Raw genomic sequence first — 14,761 nt, 5'->3', positions numbered from 1 at the left:
ATCAATTATATTTGATAATGAATTATTAATTTCGAGGTTGTAATTATTTGGATCTTTACATTTTACAGTTATTGTGCTATCGTCAGCAAAAAGGACCATAGGTTCTGTAGTTGCCGACGGTAGGTCATTTATGTATAATAAGAACAGGAGGGGACCTAATACACTACCTTGAGGAACGCCATAACATACACTACGCTTATGAGATGTAAATATCTGTTCGCTTTTAGTTTTTGGATTAAACTTTGTTACTTCCGTTATTTGTTGACGATCTGTTAAATACGACCTTATTAACTCCAATACATTACCACGTATACCGTATGCCGAGAGTTTGTTGACTAAAATATTATGATCTACGCAGTCAAACGCTTGGGACATATCGCAATATATAGAACAGACAGGCAAGGATCTGTCTACATGTGTGTATACATTGTATAAGAAGTCGTATACTGCCATGTTTATATTATTTTTTTTGCCTAAAACCCTTTTGATTATCACATAAAATCTTATGTTTTTCTAAATATCTATTGATTTCAATATAAAAGTATTTTTCAAATATTTTAGAGAATATAGGTATTAAAGCTATTGGTCGGTAGTTCTCCATTAAAAATTTATCCTCTTTTTTATGCAATGGTTTTATTATGGTAAGTTTTAGGCCATTTGGGAATGTACCGTTCGCTATACAAAGGTTTATTATATGACTTAAGTGGCATGCAATACCCTTATCCACTGATTTAATTATTTTAGTGGGTATTCCATCATAACCGACACTATTTGTGTTTCTTAAATTATTAATAATTCTTAATATCTGATTAGGTAGACAAGGCGACATGAACATGGAATCTGTATTGTGATTAATCAATCTCGTAGATTGCTTTCCCGCACCAACGGTAGGTTTTACTTTTTCAATAAAATATTTATTAAACGCGTTCGCTATATCTGAAGGATTTTGGATATAAGTGTTATTAAACTTTATTTTATCAATCGATTCCTTTGGTGTAGATGTTTTGTTATTATTAATTATTTGCCATGTTGATTTACTTTTATTAGTTGATATATTTATTTTATAATTATTCTGAGCCCGTTTTGTTAAGTTTATAATTTTTTTCATTTTTTTCGAGTAGTTCTTATAATTATATTTATTTTCAAGTGTGGGTTTACGTCTATAACTCCATAACATCTCTTTTTTCTTTTTAGAACACATTTTGATTCCACGCGATAACCATTTCGGTTTATTGTTTACTCTCACTAATACTTTTTTTATCGGAAAGCATAAATCGAAGAATAGTTTAAATGTATCTATGAAATTACTATATGCTAGTGTTGGGTCTTCAGTTTCATATACATCACTGAAAGACAAGCTTTGTATACATGTTTTAAATTTCTGTATATTATCAATATTATAATCTCGCATAATCTTATACCAATGTTTTAGTCTTAGCATTTTTTTGACCGGGATTTTAATTAATTGTGCTGTATGGTCCGACATGCCAAGTTCTAGTATATTTGTTTCGCATTGTCTCTGAAAATTATGGGCAAAGTTATCTATACATGTGTTACTTATTTTTCTTGTAGGTTGTTTTAGCGCTAGTTTAAAATTGTAATTCAATAGTAAACATTCAAAATCTAGAGTTACATTATTGCACTTCAAGACATCAATATTGAAGTCACCGGCCAAAATAGTATTATTGGATTTAATTTTAGAAGCATGTACAAGAATTTCCTCTAATCTTTGAAAGAATAGATTCAAATTATTATGTTTGGGTACTCTATACACACAAATAACAACAATCCTAGATTCTATCAGTTCAATTGCACAACACTCTATAACATTATTAATAGATAATTTACTTAATTGAGGGAGTTCTCTAAACTTATGAATATTATTTACAATTATGCAAGCTCCACCTCTTTTGGTCTGTGTACGACTGTAAGTTGAGGCAAGAGTGTAGTTGTGTATGTTAAACACTTGTTCATGACCGGCTAACATGAAATGTTCGGTGATACATATTACATCGATGTCTACTTTTTTCTCCTTGAGCTCATCTAAATGAATAGTTAATATATCTGATTTATTTATAAGACCTGCAATGTTTTGATGTAGAATATTTAGAAACTTATTATCGAAAAAACAAAGAGTTTATCTTAATAATAAAATATCTGGTAGCCAAACGCAGACTTATCAACGTTAAAAAAATATCAAATGGTTCGAAATTTAAAATTTGTGTTCGCCGCTGCTTTCTGTCCTTTTTTTCTCCTACTTAGAATTGATACAAGATTTTGATGCCGATAAGTTCAAATTAACTAATCAATTTGTTAAATGTAGAAGTTGTTTTTTTCGTTTGAATTACCAAGTGTGAAAAAATGTATTGATTTATTTCAAAATATAACTAAAGAGATTTTCTAGGGGACTCGTGATAACTACGAATGAGTAAGTAGTCAACTCGGACCACATACCTACGGCCCATTTGGGACGAGTTGCAGAAAATTAAATAATATAATATTTTTAGTGGTCAACTCGTCCCACGTCACTATTACAATGTGATAAGGTACAGTCAGTAGCAAAAGGGTTAGCGTGGAAATAATAAAGTTCTATTACTTTGTTGAAAACAGAAGATTTTCTAGGAACTTAATTCTATCTATGTTATCATTTACTTCATAAGTGACCGCCATGACCATTGTTTAAGCCACACATGTTTACTATGCTTAGTAATTATGGTTAAAACATGAATTTGTGCGATTGCTAAAAAAAAATTAGGTAATAAATTATTTAACCGACACTAAACAAAGGAGGTTCTTACTTCGTCAGGATTTTTTAATACGAAATAATATATGAACAAAACGAAAGTAAAGAAAAAAATATTTTTAATATTGTGTTGCTAACTGTACCAAACATTGATAAAGTTTAAAGATCCATACAAAAAAAATAGTGGGACGAGTTGACCACTAAAAACTTAATTTATTTTTAATTTCCCCAACTCGTCCCAAATGGGCCGTAGGTATGTGGTCCGAGTTGACTACTTACTCCTTCGAATTATAGAGAGCTACGAATTATCTAAAGTTTGAATTAGGTAACCAGGATCGACTATACCTATACCTATTTGTTATGATATCATAGGATGCCCTTTCCTTGTATTTTGAGTTCATATTTTTTTCTGTAAGAGCTTTTAAAATATTAATAATCTCGTTAATAGTTCGTGGTATTTAATTGGACGATTTCATTATAATTTAGATGCTAAAAACATGGATATATGACAGCCACCAGTGGATGAACTGAATAGAATAGAAAAACAAAATGTCAAATGGATCAAATTCATTCTCGCCCATCATTGGTCGAGAATTATATCCACAACCAATGATATGGGCAGACCGCGATCGAGTCACTTCGATTTTTTTAATTGAAATTTATAGAATACAAGACACAGCACTTTACGAGATAAAGTAATTAAATACTCTGTCTTCTTGTACGGATGAAAGGTTTATGGAAACTATGGACTAATAAAGTCTGAAGTCCACCCATAACATGATGTTATCTGCAGTTTTATACTGGCTATGTTTACGATTCTAGAACATAAAGATTGTATTCGATGAATAAAAAAAAAAACACTAGTATTTTCTATAAAAAACCAACCAGTTATTTCTGCCGACTACCGATATTGTAAAATGAGAGCAAAACTATGAAATACAAAACGGTACGTTGCCGTTGCGCGTTGGGTTATAAGAAAAAAAAACTTTTCTTTGTATTGACAAGCGCGACGAAGCGAGAGCAAGAGTAGAGAAACTATTGTGAGATCATATAGGAATGTGCACTTAAGAACTGACTATTAAATATCCAACATTTTGATGGACATTTAGGTCTTTAGGTCCGTATGTATGTATGTATGTATGATGTCTACATAGTAAATGAAGAAAGGTACCACGCATTTTAACCGACTTCAAAAAAGGAGATTTTGAGTTCGACCTGGTATACCTATATATGTATGTTTGTGAGCGATTATCTCGCGTTTAGCTAAACCGATTTTAATGTAGTTTTTAGCATAGTATTTTTCAGAATTAGGTGAAGGATTTAGGGATATTATCTGACTTAATAAAACTATTGTGGTAAAGAAAATTGAAGGTGGTTCTCTTCAAAAAAAAGTTTTAGTATTTAATTAGGTACCGTATTTAATATTCTTTTCTTTTATTTTCCAACGTACAGACGGATCACCAGAGGAGTTACAAATGCGATGCCTGCTCAGCCAGATGTCCCCCTCCAATAGGAAGAAAGTCCCCCGATACACTCACTCACATGTAAGTGTTGTTTTACGCAGGTCTTCTGTGACTGAACCTTTATTTTGTAATGTATATAATGTATATGTATATACCTTTAGTGACGATGATGTTGTATTCCCCTATACGTTTTGCCCTTACATGTATAACTGCATGCAAATCCTAGCATGTACGGGGGAAAACTGTAGTAGTAGTTCTCAGTATAGGTATAGGTAGTAATATAAGTTGATTATGTCTGTATAGTTGTGCATGTAGCAAAACCGTACGGAGCTGCGGACTACCTAGCGGGTTTACCGGGGCTCCGATTCGACAAGCAGGAGTAGGAACTGGGTGGCTTTAGTCAGTAAGAGTCTGACACTCCTTCTCGCCTCGCCCTGGCGAGAGTAGTCATTGGATGATTGTCCCCGCTTAAAAAAGGGGTAATACAGTCGTGTAAAATCTAACGTAAATGGCCACCATTAGTCGTAGTATAGTCAAGTTCTCCCTGTATCAAATGGCAAACGAAACAAAACATTGTGCATTCTAAGAAAAGAGGTTCGATGCTGTCCAGTCGCGACACATAACTTATAGTATGTATGTATATTTATTGCATATCGACTGCACGGTTAACGCATAGGTTAGGTTGTTGGCTGCCATGCCAACGTGTCACGGGTCCGATTCCCACACGGAACAACCCTTTGTGTAATATAGTTGTTCCGGGTTTGCGTGTCACGTGTATGTGAAATTGTATGTTTTTAAATGCACCGACGACACAGGAGAAAATCATATATTAGTGTCTAAAAAATACCATGCTGAAAACGGAATCATAATCAGTTGAGCCAAACGCGAGAGAATCGCGCACAAACGTACACACATAGGTACATACTTACAGGTCAAACTGAGAACCTCTTTTTTTGAAGTCGGTTAAAGATGCCTGGTGGACCTACATCGTGATACTTTGTATTATTTATTGTGTATAAAGGTTAAAAGTACTTCTTAACAAGGGCTCACAACATTTCTAAGTGTGTCCTAAGAAGAGCCCCCTCAACTTATTATAAACAATCCAAGTCTGCTTGCCCGATAAGTTTGTTTAGCTTGTAAAAACGCCACTTGAGGGTACAGGGTTGGAATTGGTGCTCGAAAACGACCAAAAATATTAGAAAAAAGACGCATGTGCTGTTTTGGAGAGTGTGATAGGAATATCAGTAAGATCGGATTTCTTTGACCTAAGTTCTATAACTAAATAGGAATCCAGAACAAAGCGCAGGAATATTAATATTTCTTTGGTCTTAAAGTTTGGAAAAAAAGTTACCCCCCAGGGTAAAAGAAACCGTGACCGGTTTTTTAAACGGTTTTATTTAGCTTGACCTGCTTATTTGTTTGGGTCAATTTAGTAATTGGCATTTAACCCCTTTCCTGATGTCCGATCTGATATTTGGTACATACTCTTAATTTTGATGACCATGCAGTATCACCACTAAAATGAACATAAAAAAATATTTTTTATATAACTTGTTTAAATGGTACAATGTAGATGCATGCAATGTACATTCTGCTTCATTCTTAATTTTCAAAAGTGCGGTTATTGAGACATAACCATAACACACGAAATGAACTGACTTTGACAAAAAAAACCCTGAAACGCTAGCCTAAATGCGTCCCTGCACAATTTTTGTCACACTATGCACAATGGATTGAATTTCACGAAGTCTTGTGTTTATATTATAATTTATATTTATTTGTTTTAAGTAGCTATGATATATTTGCTGTGGAGGGGAGTGGAAGGGATTAAGTTCGAGTTTATCCTGTTGGGCAGTGCTTGAAAAGCAGGCATTGGAGAATAAACTAGTGTTGTGTGTGAACTGTGAAACAATGTGCACGTCGGAAAAATGTTGTTTTGGGGTGCCGTTAAACATAGGATGTATAATAGTCGGAATTATCAGTGGTGTAAGTGTCTATTTTCTTGTTTTGTATGAATATTTATTCGAACCGGTCAATCTAAGCGCTCTGTTGTTTCGTTTACGTTAAACGTAAAGCAAACTCATACCATGGGCACAGTACCGTAATCAGATTAATTTAATGATAACTTAAGTATTCCAGTCCTTAGCAATTATCTTCAGAACGAAATCGACACTAAGTTATAGTTTCAAGTAATCTTAAAAATTTCTCAGAGTACGACATTACGCGGTAATTGTTTTTATGGAACACGCCAACGTATACGGGTCAAACACAAAAGGAGAAAAAAATGTTCATACAACTTAAAAACCGTTATTTAAATATCATATCAACATTAAATCGCTTTAATAATTATTTCGTCTGGAAATCTTTTTCTGGATCATAAAAAAATCAGCTTAACCGAAATTTATTTCATTTTTCTCGCTTTTGAATCTGAAAAGATCCCCTTCTGTAGACTGTTCGGATGGCAGGTAGTTGAGTTCAAGTGATAATTAAAAATATATACAGATACTTTTGATACTTTTAATTCGTTTTATTACATCAGTCATATTATCAAATATTCATAACATAACGAATAAAAAAATATATAAAACTTAATTTTGAATTAAACGTCATAAAAATGATGTTCACAAATTTTGGGTCTACTTCTGTAGACAAATAAAATGAGCCTAAATTTGCTAAAGATGAAGGCATCGTTTTTATTTTGTCTCTTGTGTTGGTAGCATTGCATTCTCTGTCATTTGCTCGGTTGTAATTTTACGTAAAGTGCGTGTGATAAGAGAAACTCTTTATATTATTCAAATACACAATTTTTCAGTCGAGATCAGTGTGTCTTTCCTGTGACTAGGATACCTGACTAAGTAACCTTTGCAAATATATAAAAACATAGATAGTAAGTGCATATGTGGGCGCGGTTTGCAAATATTACATTACTTAAATTCTAACCTCTAATGGAAGGCTGCCATCTTTGATTTATAAAAATGTGTCTCTCCTGTAGACATCTTTACTGTAGACGTAGTGTCTACAGGAGGGAGGTATGTCAACAGAAGTGAATAATCAAGAACTTTGACTACCTATATTCGAAAAAAAAACAATTGTGTTAATCACTTTTAGCTGATTTATAGATAAGAGGTTCATCTTAATTCATATTATACGTGTATAATGTCTGGGGTCTGTCTGTGGGTTAATTGCTCAAAATCTGATGATGAATTTTTAAGATCATTTAATAAGGTTTTGAAAATATATATTTTTTGTGTTTGATATTATTTAAGATTTTAACACCGAAGTTAACCTTCCTATACTCGCGTGATTTTTTGTTACAGCTATACTCGCTCGCGGTCTCACAGACCGATAGTTTGAACTGCTGTCATTTATTTTTTTTCTATGAAAACCTATAAAGATTATATTTTGTTTTCAAAATAGAGGATATAATGAAACAATCATATCATGTTATAACTTGTTAATTATATATTTAACTTGACTATCAGTCTCATACAAAACAGCCTTCAAAATTGACATATTTTTCTTATGTACTAAGTAAACAGAACTAAAACATATTTCTTCAAAAAAAAAACTCAAATAAACTTTATTATTTTAAAAAACAATAGCTATAAGATATGTAAATCACAGATTCACTTGGTTATCAGCTTCACAGTAACAATCTTATACTACTTTTATACTGACGATAAAAGTTACGCCTATACTCGCGTCGGTCTGACGGACCGATTGGCGCCAAACACACCAACATGTGCGTTTCGCACAAACGCACTGCGTGCACTAAAATGAAGTTGGCAACGAATCCGGCAGCTACTAAAAAAATGGAGTCGCTGGGGTTACCAAAAACAAACAAAAAAATTGAAAAAACGTTTCGTCGGTCTCACAGACCAATGCGCGAGTATAGGAAGGTTAAATAATTTATTATATAAATGCTAATGTATTATTATTATCGTAACGTATCTAAGCAAAGAGTTTAACGTAGATTCCATTATTTGGCACTATAGCGAACGTGGTCACGGCAAAGGTGCACCTGATGGAGTGGGTGGTTGCATAAAAAGAACTTGTGATAACCACGTCGCAAGAGGCCATGATGTGGCAAGTTTGGACGAGATAATGTTATGCTTAGAAAACAATTGTAAAGGGATTGAAGTTTATCGAATCAATGAATCCCTAGTTCCTGAAATTCAACAAATTATTGACAGCAGCACTACACGACCTTTTAAAGGAACGTTTGGTATTCATCAGCTAACATGGAGTGTCAAAAACCCAGGAATTATCCACGCGAGACGATTAAGTTGTTTGGTGTGTCCCCCTCACCAAGTATGTCCACATTATGAAATGGGTCGAATACAAATAAACCATATTAGGGATTCAATAATGCCTAGCACATCTAAAACGATAGGCACTCCTGATTCATCCTCGTAAAATTTGCCACCTGATTGCCTCGAAAGATCGGGATCATCAGGCTCCTTATCTGAGCGTGATTTTGAAATAGCTCCAGCCACACCTGACGCTTCGACTGAGCCACATTCACCAGGACTTTCCGATAGACTGACACCAGATCTTTCTATCGAAATATTTAACCAGATGAATAAACCCCAGAAGAAAAGAATCTATTCAGACGACTCTGAAGCTTCTAATACACATTAGGATACGTCGATTTTTTTCGTACGTTTTTTTTTCTATTCTTGACCTTATTAATTTGATTATAATAAAGTCACATTTTGTTCCCTTCTGTGAAAAACACAATCTCTTCTGTAGACATAAAAAAACAAAAAACGTGTTTTTTTCCTAAAATATCCAAGACTGATCTCTAGTGATATTATTGTAAGAATACTAATATGGAACTTTAAATAAATACAACATTTTGTAAAAAATAGTGAAGTTTTATTATAAATATTTTGTAATGTTCACTTTTTGTGTTTGACCCATACGAGCAGACGTATCACCTGATAGAAAGCAATCACCGCCGTCCATTGAAACACCAGAGGCGTTACAAGTGCGTTGCCGGCTTTTTGGGGGTTAGGAATTTAAGGGTTGTTGGGGAATTGGGGATTGGGAAGGCGGGAATTGGGCCTCCGGTAAACTCACTCACACAACGCAAGCGTTGTTTCACGTTGGTTTTGGGTGAGGCCGTGGTATCACTCCGGTCGACCCGGCCCATTCGTGCCGAAGCAGATCCCCGAAGGGGTAGGCAGAGGTGTACACTGTACTATATACATTACGGCACGTAATGCCGTTATACAATGTACACCCACTTTTCAACATTTGTGTTTTAAGTCCCATGTAATAGGTGGTGAGCCTATTGCCATATACTTGGCACAATTCCAGACAAAACACAAAAACACATTTTAAAATACATTGATTTATACATATATTTACGAAGTACTAATAATCTGCATAATACATAATAGTATGTAATTTTTAGTATTTTTACCTCATGGGAAATATTCATTCCCATACATTACATTATACACACAATAGGAAACACTCTTTGCTTAAAAATATATTATGTATAATACGATCTCTTTTTCACATACATATTGTACTATATAATTGTACTATGACGTAATATAACTTATCATATACCTACTTACCCTTTTCTAGTATAAAGTGACCGTTCAATGTAAGAAAATATCATACAAAGCGAGACCATAATAAATTGGTTTTTTGTGTACTTAATTAACTTATTTACTGAAACAGAGAAGTCGGGAAATACCCATAGGAACGTCCATTGTGCAGTATTGCCAGTTAACGAGTTTGCTGAGTTGCCAGAACAGAAAATATCTTTACCACGTTTAAAAAAGTGTGTGCATTTAGAATTTTTGCTTGCTTAATATAATGCAAGTTTCGATAAGCTGTAGATGTAGATCAAATACGATAAATTAGCTAGACACATGTTCTAACAATAACCGTGATGATTGTGGTGAAATCTGTATATTAATACGTGATGCAAAAACTTTGGACCCCTTTTTACGAAAATTTGGTACACTTATAGTTTATGTATAGGAGAAGTGCAGAACGCTAATATTTTTCAAAAATAATGCTTATTAAGTACATTAAATCAATAAATAAAACATTACACACACTACCATGCATAGTATCTGATTGTATTTGACAAAACGTCAAAATCGACAGACATTGCGATGATATTTTCACGTCTCATATGAATAGAGTTTTCCTGTTCATGATGCGTCGGAATATATTGATTTGAATTTTACAAAACTAATAGTAATTCGTTAAATAAAAATTATCCTTGAACGTATGTTAAGTGGTATTGTAAATTAAATCGTATATGGTCGAATTTCGACCACTAGGCGACCACTAATTCTTTTAATTTTACTAAAGAAAAGGTCTATATGTAATATATATAAACAGTAACTTTTTTATTGGGGCTAGCCCGCCATAACCTCCCATACCGCTGAAACTCCTGTAAGCCAGGATCTACAGTAGATACAACCATGAAAACACCGGAACACTTAAGTCCGGCGCGATACTGGGACATGAATGACTGTCTTGGCTCCCGCAACGTAACAGAAGGTATTATTAGAGGAGAAGAAAAAGAATTAAAATTAACCAGTAACTACCAAAATGGGGTGCTTAAAAAGAATTTAAGTCCTGTATAGTCCCACGCTAAAACCAGCCCAATTTTTTTTAAACCAATTAATGTTTCAACAACCATTTTTTATTTTCAGATTCTCTCTATAATCCTGTTTTCGATGTCTACGCTGTTCTTCATTCTGGAGATAGGGGTGCATAAGAAGGAGGTCACGGAAGAGAGCGTGCACTTCGCCAAGTACCTGGGCCTCTACCTGAACTCCTCGTCAGTCCACATCATCCTGTCCATCACCGTCATCATTTCTTTATTATGGATGATGTTCTCCATCCTGCTGATTTTGGGCATCCTCAGGGTATGTCGTTTTAGTTTTTAAATAAGCATGGTCATGCAATCTGTATGAAAAAAAAAGTCAGCGTAATCGGTTGAAAATATCTGCTTCAAATTGAGTTGCAAGATTCCACTTCCCACACATACATATACTAGGGATAATGACGGGGTATAAACATTACAAATCTATTCAGTCCACCAGTTAGGCAATGAAAGAATATTAGACACGTATTTGTTATTTTATCATTTCAGATAAATGATACTTAGATATTACGAATCAAACTTTAGTAGTGGGAGCAAATACGTCATTTCTACGTATAAAACGTAACTAGAAGTGAATTCACGCGACATTTCAAATCGATATATTATCTTCGAAAAAAAATTTTTTTTTCCGTAAGAAAATGAAAAATACTTACGGGTCTAATATTTTAAAATATCTATAAGACGGACATTAAAATAAAAAAATAGTCATCAATTCATCATAATCTCTATTAAGTATAGAGATCATATTGGGGTAATTTTTACGGAGGTAAACATGCAGGTAGCTGAAGCCACTGGCAGAAGCTGGTAATAGATGAGTAAGAGAATTGTTTATTTTTCCAGAACAATGCCAACTTCGTGCTGAGCCACTTCCTATTCGGTACCATGATGAACATCATCAGTATGCTGAGCGCTCTCCTCGTACTGCTGCAGAGCTTAGAGAGCTGGAAACTCTCCTTCATCCTATTCGCATGGTCCTGTGAGTAGAACCCAAACATTATTTTGATAGAAGATGGGTCCCAAATATCACAAATAATATGTATTAGGTATTAACAATTACCACAATGTCCCGTCTTTTATCCCTGAAGGAATAGACAGTGGTGCACATTAAGGCACGTAATGCCACTGTACAATGTACACTCACTTTTCACCATTTATGTTATAAGTCCTATGTAATAGGTGGTGAGCCTAATGACATATATGGAGTTTCTTGCTCGTTCTTCTCCATTCGAAGCAACACTTTGGAACGAGCGCCTAGCTTCACTTACAGACGGACTGACGGACAATTCAATTTGACGTTTCAAAAGTGCCTTATTTAGGATTAATTGAAATAAATGCTTTGACTTTGACATAATCCTACTCCGTGCTACTATTGAGAAATTTTCGAATTATCAAAAACAGCCCAGTAAGGTGCGTAGGGGTAAGATCGGCAAAGGGGTAAGAACGTACAAATCAAATATCTCACTCCGTGTTGACCGGAGCGAGTGGTGGTCTCCGCGGGACGGAGCGGAATTTAATGACGTTCCACGCAATGTGATCAGCATTAAAAAATATAGCCAAATAAGTGAGATATTTGATTTGTACGTTCTTACCCCTGCGCCGATCTTACCCCAACGCACCTTAATACTTTGCTCAACCTTCGAATTGAACCCGAGACCCTTTGTCCGGCAGTCGCAGTTGCGCCCACTCGACTAACGAGGCAGTGTATTATAAACTAGCTTAATATAAATAAATCTCTGTGCCAGTACTCCACATTTACCTAGTGACAGAGTGCCAAGATGCTTCGTCATCATAATATCAGGGAGGATATTGAAAAATGAGTTGATTGACATGACATTTGATTGTAATATGACGCTTAAAGGTAAGCGTCCACAGGCCCGCATCGCACGCATCGAATGCATCGCACGTAACGGATTTTTTAGTTTGCCTTGTTTAAGAACGCATACAACAGCGTGCACTGCTCCCCATCCTCACTGTACGGACTGCTTATCGATAATACCTACATACATACATACGGAACGCTGATCAATGGATGCGCCTCGACATTTTCAATATTGTTTTCCTTGTTCTTAATCTATTGGTAATAAACAAGCAATAACTAACTACTAATCATAGCTTGCCTTTATTCTCAGTTTCTCACACACACTTTCCGCATGTACGATCACTACAAAAAACCGAATGAAAGGGGCATCGGCAATCCAACTGCTGATATTCACGTCGGCAATCCGATCGCTGACGATACGGTGGACACAGTCTGAAAAATGTATCCAGCCGACGCGATGCGTGCGATGTGTATGTGGACGCTTACCTTAAGTGACCTTCAAGACAATACTACTACATATCTATACCTACATAATTATATCAACTATATACAAAATATCAAGCATGTTTTGTAACCAGATATGTGTAATATTATAATAGTAACTGGGTACATTCGACATAATATAATTTCCCATCCTATCCCGAGTTATGTTATGAATCTCATGTTTATATGACTATTGCTATATATTATTATACTGCTACTACTATTATACTGGTTCCAAGCTAAATGGTGTTTTAGGAAAAAAACGATAAGAAACGTAATAATAGTTTGGCCGACACGGTTGTCAATTCTGAGACCTTTCGCTCGGCAGTCACACTTGCAACCATTCCACCGAGATTCACGACAATAATATGAAAATTCATTAAAATTTTTTTTATTAAAATCTATATTTTTTTTCTTGCAGTTCTCCACATACATTTCCTGGTGGTGATTTACACAGCTTACGACCTTATGAACAAGGGCAAAGACTTCAGTTTCAATCAACGGGCAGACGACGAAGATCTCCTGGCCGATTACTTTGATGACAATCTAGATAGTTTATAAAAATAAAATAATTTTAGTTTTCCTATAAAACTAAATGAATATCCAAAAATTACAAATGACTAGCGCATTAATTATAACATAAAAATGATATTTTGATACTTACGTGATTTTGCCACTCTGCGGTTTTTATAATTATGTTCATCCATGTTTAGGCAGGAAAATATTTACACAAACATTTAATTAATTGTACCTATAAAGTTTGCAATATATGTATATGTATATGTCACCGGAAAATAACAAGATCCGTAAGTTTATCAACCTAATAGGAAGATTATAAACTTTCGTAGGATTCTAAACGGGAGATAAATTATGATTTTATTGTAACTTTCGTGAGACATACTAAATTAATTATTATGTTATCGGCTTACTCACGTAACGTTTTGACGAGGAACTCGACTAGTTTCAAGCCATGCTAGAGGCCAGTAGCAGTGCGACAATCGCCGCGTCGTGTGTCGCGTAATGCTGCTCATGAATATGAGCCTCTAGCATGGCTTGAAACTAGTCGAGTTCCTCGTCAAAACGTTACGTGGAGTAAGGGAGATAAATTGTAATATTTTATGTTCGATCCGTCGATCTTGTTATTTTTCGTTATATAAACAGAGAGAACTCCTAAGAGATCCGCGTACGACCTGAAATCCGCATGATAGGTAAGTTATGTATGTTTGTGTATGTAAAATTGACCTCATAAGAAATTCAGTGAAAATTTCATAAGGGCTTACATACAGTACAAATATAAATTCAATGTTTGTTTATTAAGGTTTTAACATAATGAATGTAGAGGCTATTTTTATGTATTTGTGTTTAATAATTAAGTATCGAACTGTTGTTAAGTTGTTATTGAATAAAAACAAAATGATCTGAAATATTATACAGTATGGAGATCACTCATATATGATTTAAATGAAACAACAAGTAGTACTCGTCCACACGAGCATAACAGAACCAAATATTTCAATGTAAACCGAAAGTTAAAACAAAATATATAATGAAATTAATCAAGTATTGAATTCTGTGGGTTCACCTTTATTTTCCTTGACCATAGAAGAGCTAAT

The 14,761-nt window shown here is 34.5% G+C and overlaps 1 protein-coding gene across 1 annotated transcript; it reads left to right on the top strand.

The window, feature by feature from the left end:
* Positions 1–6,026: 6,026 nt before the first annotated feature.
* Positions 6,027–13,717, top strand: LOC118267837 (uncharacterized). Its single transcript, XM_035582078.2, has 4 exons — positions 6,027–6,192; positions 10,893–11,108; positions 11,687–11,822; positions 13,570–13,717. Exons 1-4 carry the CDS (start codon positions 6,118–6,120, stop codon positions 13,707–13,709), a joined length of 567 nt encoding a protein of 188 aa, XP_035437971.2. The 5' UTR covers positions 6,027–6,117; the 3' UTR covers positions 13,710–13,717.
* Positions 13,718–14,761: the final 1,044 nt, after the last annotated feature.

The sequence above is a fragment of the Spodoptera frugiperda genome, chromosome 6 (assembly GCF_023101765.2).
Source record: "Spodoptera frugiperda isolate SF20-4 chromosome 6, AGI-APGP_CSIRO_Sfru_2.0, whole genome shotgun sequence".
In the NCBI taxonomy this organism is placed as follows: Eukaryota; Metazoa; Arthropoda; class Insecta; order Lepidoptera; family Noctuidae; genus Spodoptera; species Spodoptera frugiperda.
The sequence above is the reverse complement of the archived record's forward strand: the minus strand, read 5'-3'. Positions and strand labels throughout refer to the sequence as shown.